At 59.1% G+C, this 6353-nt stretch overlaps 1 protein-coding gene across 1 annotated transcript; it reads right to left on the bottom strand.

Moving 5' to 3' along the window:
• Nucleotides 1-2217: 2217 nt before the first annotated feature.
• Nucleotides 2218-5300, bottom strand: LOC130021600 (olfactory receptor 2H1-like). Its single transcript, XM_056112355.1, has 2 exons — nucleotides 5290-5300; nucleotides 2218-3172 (listed from the first exon to the last, which is right to left on the bottom strand). The coding sequence occupies exons 1-2, from the start codon at nucleotides 5298-5300 to the stop codon at nucleotides 2218-2220; spliced, it is 966 nt and encodes a 321-aa protein (XP_055968330.1).
• Nucleotides 5301-6353: the final 1053 nt, after the last annotated feature.

Here is a 6353-nt window from a genome sequence, read left to right as displayed (position 1 = left end):
CGTTCCTAGGCTCCGTTTCTGAGCAGTCTGGCAGAGCTGGACAGAGAAAGCGGGAGATTTCCTCCTCTAGGCTGCCACCCCTCGCCTCCGCACTTCACACAGGTCCCCTGGGGATGGCAGAGACATCAGGATGACAAAGGAATGAAACACTATCCAACGCTCTGCCCCCTCCTATGACATCAGGGATGGAGTGGGAGCAGCACCGAGGAGGAGGGCCAGACACCCCCTTCCTAGCCAGCAGCAGAGGGTGTGGAAGAGTATCCCAGAGGGACATCATTCACAGTTCTCATCTCCTGGAGGATCTAGACACCAAGTGGGCACACGAGCCCACTCAAAACCCATCGCGGATTCCTGGGCATGGCCCCTGTGGGCGGAAGGGCGGGGTTAGCGGGGTCACAGCGCGCCCTGGTGGCCAGTGTGAGCTGCTTCAGCTTAGGTGCTGTTGGCTCAGGGCTGGAGGCAGCGGCTGGAAGCTGCATTTCTGCATCCTCAGATCAAGACACCCATGAGACCTGATATTCTTTTCTGGGCGATGGGTGACCCCAAGCCAGGCTCAGACAGGCTCAAGGGCCTGGTTTCGATGGATGTGAAAGAGCAATCAATGTTCTTGTACCTGGAGCTGGGGGTCACAGGGTTCATCACCATGCCCGGCGGTGTTGGGGCCATTCGTGATGAAATACCTTCCACATATACCGAGCTGGAGACGACATACGTTCCACAGACGCACTCAGACCATCCAGCTGGTTGCCTGACGTGGAACCACATTTCTTTGTCTTTCACTTTTACAAATTCCTTTTTACATATTCCTGGACCACACCTGGCGATGCTCAGGGCTTACTCCTGGCTCTGAGCCCAAGGATCACTCCTGGCTGTGCTTAGGGGATCACAGGGGGTGCCAGGAACTGAATCTGGGTTGGCTATGTTCGAGGCGAGCACTCTACCCTTCACACTATTGCTTGAGCCGTTTTTCCTTTAAAATTTTTATTTATTTATTTGCTTTTTGGGTCACACCCAGCAATGCACAGGGTTTACTCCTGGCTCATGCACTTAAGAATTATTCCTGGGGGTGCTCAGGGGACTATGTGGGATGCTGGGAATCGAACCCGGGTCGGCCGCGTGCAAGGCAACACCCTACCCACTATACTACTGCTCCAGCCCTCGCCCCCATTTTTTTTTAAATGAACTACATTTAATAAAGTTCACAACATGATAAACCAATAAAAACTTGCTGAGTGTGTGTATGCTCAGGATTTCTGGGTCATGCCCCGCTGGTGCTGTGGGACCACGCGGGTCCTGGGAAGCCAGACGGGTGACTGTCTTCTCGAAGGGCAGGTGCCCCACCTCTGGGAATGAGCCATCTTTCTTTTCTTTTCTTTCTTCTTCTTTTTTTTTTTTTTTGGCTTTTTGGGTCACACCCGGCGATGCACAGGGGTTATTTCTGGCTCATGCACTCAGAAATTACCCCTGGCGGTGCTCAGGGGACCATATGGGATGCTAGGAATCGAACTTGGGTCGGCCGTGTGCAAGACAAACACCCTCCCGCTGTGCTATCACTCCAGCCCCTGACCCCACTTCAAGGTTATCATGGGTCGGGAGTAAAGCGTCTGTGTCTCTGACTCCTACACCTTCATGGGGACGCAGGAGGACCCGCAAACATCTGGTTTCCAGGCTCGCTGCCTGTGAGGAGCTGTGAAGGGTCTGAGGGGACTTCTGGCGGGTCCCTGGAGGAGGCCCGTTGTTTTCTCCTCCTCCTAAGAAGCCCCTTCACTGGGGGCATGAGCAGCTCCCTGTGGCCGGACGGGAGGGAGCAGAGGGAGTCACGACTGTCCTCGGTGCTGACAGGACCCGGTCTCCAGAAGCAGCGAGGCCGGCCCAGCTGAGAAGCAGGAGACGGAGAAGGAGCTGCTCCCATGGGAACCATTCTGTCCCTTCCCCGAGTCCACCTGGGTCTGTCCTGGTCTCCCCCCAGGGCCAGCGATGGGTTCCTTGTGGCCAACTTGGCCATCCTCATGACTGGCCTCCTGAGCACCACAGAGTCTGGACACAGAGGCAAACGGATCCACGCCTGTCACTCTGCCCACACCAGTCCCTGTGTGGACACCCCAGAGTGGCCCGCGGCATCCTGCTGAGAGCTGGGAGTCGCCGTCCCGCAGTGACCCATGCCTCATGCGAGAGCAAGGCCTGGTCCCGGAGGCCGGCCGTGTTGTGGGCCGGGCCTCAGGCCTCGCTGGCCTTGCGGTCTTTGCCAAACTGCCTCCTGAGAGCCCCCTTCACGTCCTTGTTCCTCAACGTGTAGATGAGAGGGTTGAGCGTGGGGGTGACCACGGTGTAGAACAGAGTCAGGAACTTCCCTCCCCGCCGGGAGAAGCGGCTCCGGGGCCCGACGTAGACGGCGGTGACGCTTCCGTAGAAGAGCAGGACCACGAGCAGGTGGGAGGAGCAGGTGCGCACGGCCTTGCTCCGCCCCTCCCGGGACTGGATGGCCAGCACGGCGCGGCCGATGTGCCCGTAGGACACGAGGATGAGCAGCAGCGGCCCCAGCAGGAACACGGCGCCAATGACCGAGATCTGCAGCTCGTTGACGCGCGTGTCCCCGCAGGCCAGGCGGATCAGGGCCGGGACCTCGCACACGAAGTCGTCCACCCGGTGGTGCCGGCAGAAGGGCAGCTTCATGGTGGAGGGAGACTGCACCAAGGTGCCAAAGACCCCGCTCACCCACACCAGGAGCGCCAGCCGGTGACAGAGCCGGGGGTGCATGACGAGCGTGTAGTGCAGGGGCCGGCACACGGCCACGTAGCGGTCGTAGGCCATGATCAGCAGCAGCACGCACTCGGCCGCGCCCAGGCCCAGGAAGATGTAGAGCTGGACGGCGCAGCCCAGGTAGCTGATGGTCTTGTCCGGCCCCCACAGGTTGAAGAGCATCTGCGGGATGCAGCTGGTGGTGAAGCAGAGGTCAAGCAGGGAGAGCTGCGACAGGAAGAAGTACATGGGCGTGCGCAGGCGGGGGTCCAGGCGGGCCAGCAGGATGATGGTGATGTTGCCCACCAGGGTCACCAGGTAGAAGACCGACACCACCACGAAGAGGGTCATTTCCAGCCGGGGCTTGTCTGAGAAGCCCAGCAGGATGAAGCCATCGGGGGCGGAGAGGTTGGCAGGCCCGAGGAGCAGCTGTCTGGGAACAAGGGGTGGGGGCTGTGCCGGTCAGGGTCACCCACGCTGGCAGGGACACGGGGGAGTGGGGTGATGACTCTTCCTGCCTCCTGTCCGTGTGCTCGGGGTCTGTCACTGGGTTTTCTTAGGCGCGCATGTCTGCAAAGTAGTCCTGACCTGGAAGGCGTGGCCAGATGTCACCGCCCCGCCCCCTCTGCGGGAGACCTGCTGCGACCCCCTTTCCGCTTCAGTCCGGGCTACTGTTGGCTTTGGGGAGTTCTAATTTCTGTTTTGGCGCTGCCTGGCTGTGCTCAGGGCTTACTCTTTCTCTGTGCTCATGCTTCTCTCCTGGCTGTGCTCTGGTGACCACATACGGTGCCCTGCACAAAAGCCAGGCTGGCTGCCGGGAAGGCCCGCGTCAGACCGGCTGCACCATCTATCTGCTCAGGTCTCTGGTTTGTTCTGAGCACAACCCATGGGTGATCAGTAGTTCTTCCCAACTCTCCCTGGGGCACGTTCCTGGTGATGCTCGGGGACCACGCAGTGCTGGAGAGCCAAGTCAAGACTCCAACAAAGCGGTTTAACTCAGTGAGCGACGTCTGACCAGGCGCTAGCTCTACTAAATGACGATCCTTGCTTCTGCCTCCTGGAACAAGGGCATTGCTGGAGCCCATTTCCTCCACCCCCACCCAGTATCCCAGAACCCGGGGCCTGAGTAGCTCCACCCTCGGAGCTGGATGGGGCTGGTGGTTCAACCGCCAGTACCGCCCTGTGCAGCAAGAGGGGGCTCTGGGCCTGCGACAGGAACGCACCGTCCTACAGCCCGGGTGCGGTGTTCTCAGTGACCTTCCACAGCTCTCCCCCACACCCTGGGATCCCGGCCCCACACGAGCCCCAGGAACCTGCACAGCTACTGTATATTTGTTCTGTGGCCCCGTGCGCCAAGCATTTGCTGAGTTACGGGATAACACGTGGGTGAGCGTCAGGTCATGCCATTGGGAAATCAGGTCTCAGCACCAGGACAGAAGGCCAGATGGACACGGCTCCCAACACCAGCTGCTCTGAGCCCCATCACTCTGTGCGCTGTGCTCCTGGGGGTCTCCAGCTCTTTGTTTCTTAAATCCCCTTCGCTGCTGAGCAGGTGACGCAGCGTCAGGGCGTGAGTGCGGCAGGTCTCAGACACACCGTCTCCCTGAGGGGTTTCCGGTCCAGGTCAGACAAAGCTGTGAGTGACACAGAGGAGGCTGGACCTGAAGACACCTTTGTCCTCTCCTTGCTGGGTCAAGCCCAGGGGCATGCCATGGCAGCACTGTCCATGAGACCACACTCTCTCCGAGCTGCCGCCCCCTCACCCTCACCTACTTCAGAAAGACCCCGAGCTGGGGCCGTGGCTCAGGAGACGAGCCCAGCTGGGCAGGTTCCTGGGGCTTGTGTGGGGCCGGGATCCCAGGGCGGGGGGAGCCCTGTGTGACCTCCAGCACTGCTCGGTCTCTGTCTCTGGGGGTGAGGTCTGAACACCACTTAGGGACAGAAAGCACCCAGCCAGCCACGACCCTGCTTGTTCCTTCTCTGTGGTTTATGATGGAGCATGGATGTATGTGGAGAAACAGCCTGCGGACCTGTTCCTGCGGACACACAGCAGCCACCATCCACCCCAGCACTGGCTGGTCTCTGTCATGTGCCATAAACTGTTTCTCTCTGGGCTGTGTCCCACCCAGGGAGGCGGGGTGAGCCGCCACACAGAGGGACCCAGGCCAAGCCCCTCTCCGGGTGGGGAGGTCCCCGCCCATGCTCCTTGCCCCTCCCTGGCCCCAGCCACCCCTCCACGCTGCCACAGAGATGGGATCACAGGTCAGGGGTGGTCTTCCCCATGGGACCTTCGATGCTGGGGGCCCATTCTTAGCCCCCTCCCCTGCCTTCTGTCTGCACTCTGTCAACTGAGAACTTCTCGGCCTCCAGCGGGTCCATCTGTTCTGCCTTCTGCCCTCAGCCTCCTCTTCTGGTGCCGTCCCGGTGTGGAGCATGTCCTTTCCTGTCGCCCCCCCCCCGCCCCCCCCCCAATTCTGCTGTTCCCAGTGATCCTCGGCTCTTGCCCCTAATTCAGCCAGGCCTGGTCCTGTGCACAGAGCACTGACTTACCTCCAGGACATGGTCATGAAGAAGACTGGGGTGTCACTTGCTTTTATGAGCATCTGCTATGTGCAGAGTCAGACCTGGCAGCAGGGAGAGCCTGGAAATTTCCTGCCTATTCCATAAAGACTGAGCTTGTGAGACAATGAGGCTCTTGGGAACCTCCCGAGAGGCACAGGAGCTTCGGTGTGTGTGTGGAGTGTCAGCCACCTTGGGACCTACCTGTGTCTGATCTGACCACTGGAGACGGGGGCCCAGAGGCCTCCCCCCGCGGGACTCCCCACTCACCTTCTTTCTTGGAGTCCTGGCCGTGAACCTGTTCAGTGGTGTAAGTTCAGCGGACACTCTTCCTACTGCAGCCATCTCAGTCTCCAATCAGATGCCTCGACCAGTAACCGGATTCGGAACATTCTCACACAGATGTCCTATGTGTAAGAGACATGTCTGATAAGGGGTTCACATCCCAGATTTCCAAGGTATCCATGAAAACCAACCACTGAAAATTTATTTATTTATTTATTTATTTGCTTTTTGAGTCACACCCGGCGATGCTCGGGGGTTACTCCTGGCTTTGCACTCAGGAATCACTCCTGGCGGTGCTCGGGGGACCATATGGGATGCTGGGAGTTGAACCCGGGTCGGCCGCATGCAAGGCAAACGCCCTACCCGCTGTGCTATTGCTCCAGCCCCAAATAATGCCAAGGTTTTTTTTTTTTTTTTTTTTTTTTTTGGCTCACACCCGCGATGCACAGAGGTTACTCCTGGCTCTGCATTCAGGAATCACCCCGGGCAGTGCTCAGGGGACCAAATGGGATGCTGGGAATCGAACCCGGGTTGGCCGTATGCAAGGCAAACGCCCTACCCGCTGTGCTACTGCTCCAGCCCCAACCACTGAAAATTTAAACAGGGCGGTGGACTGACAAAACCTTCTTCCACGAGACCCCCCCCTCCATGCCCCCTCAATTCTCGGGAAAAGTCTGAAGTTTAGGGAAACCCATTCCAACCCCATGACACATCTACAAGTCCTGCAGGAGAGGTCTACCTCTGTGTCCAAAGGCCAGGAGCAGGAGAGC

The sequence above is a fragment of the Sorex fumeus genome, unplaced genomic scaffold (assembly GCF_029834395.1).
Source record: "Sorex fumeus unplaced genomic scaffold, SorFum_2.1 ptg000017l, whole genome shotgun sequence".
Taxonomy (NCBI): Eukaryota; Metazoa; Chordata; class Mammalia; order Eulipotyphla; family Soricidae; genus Sorex; species Sorex fumeus.
This window is presented reverse-complemented; position numbering and strand designations above follow the sequence as displayed.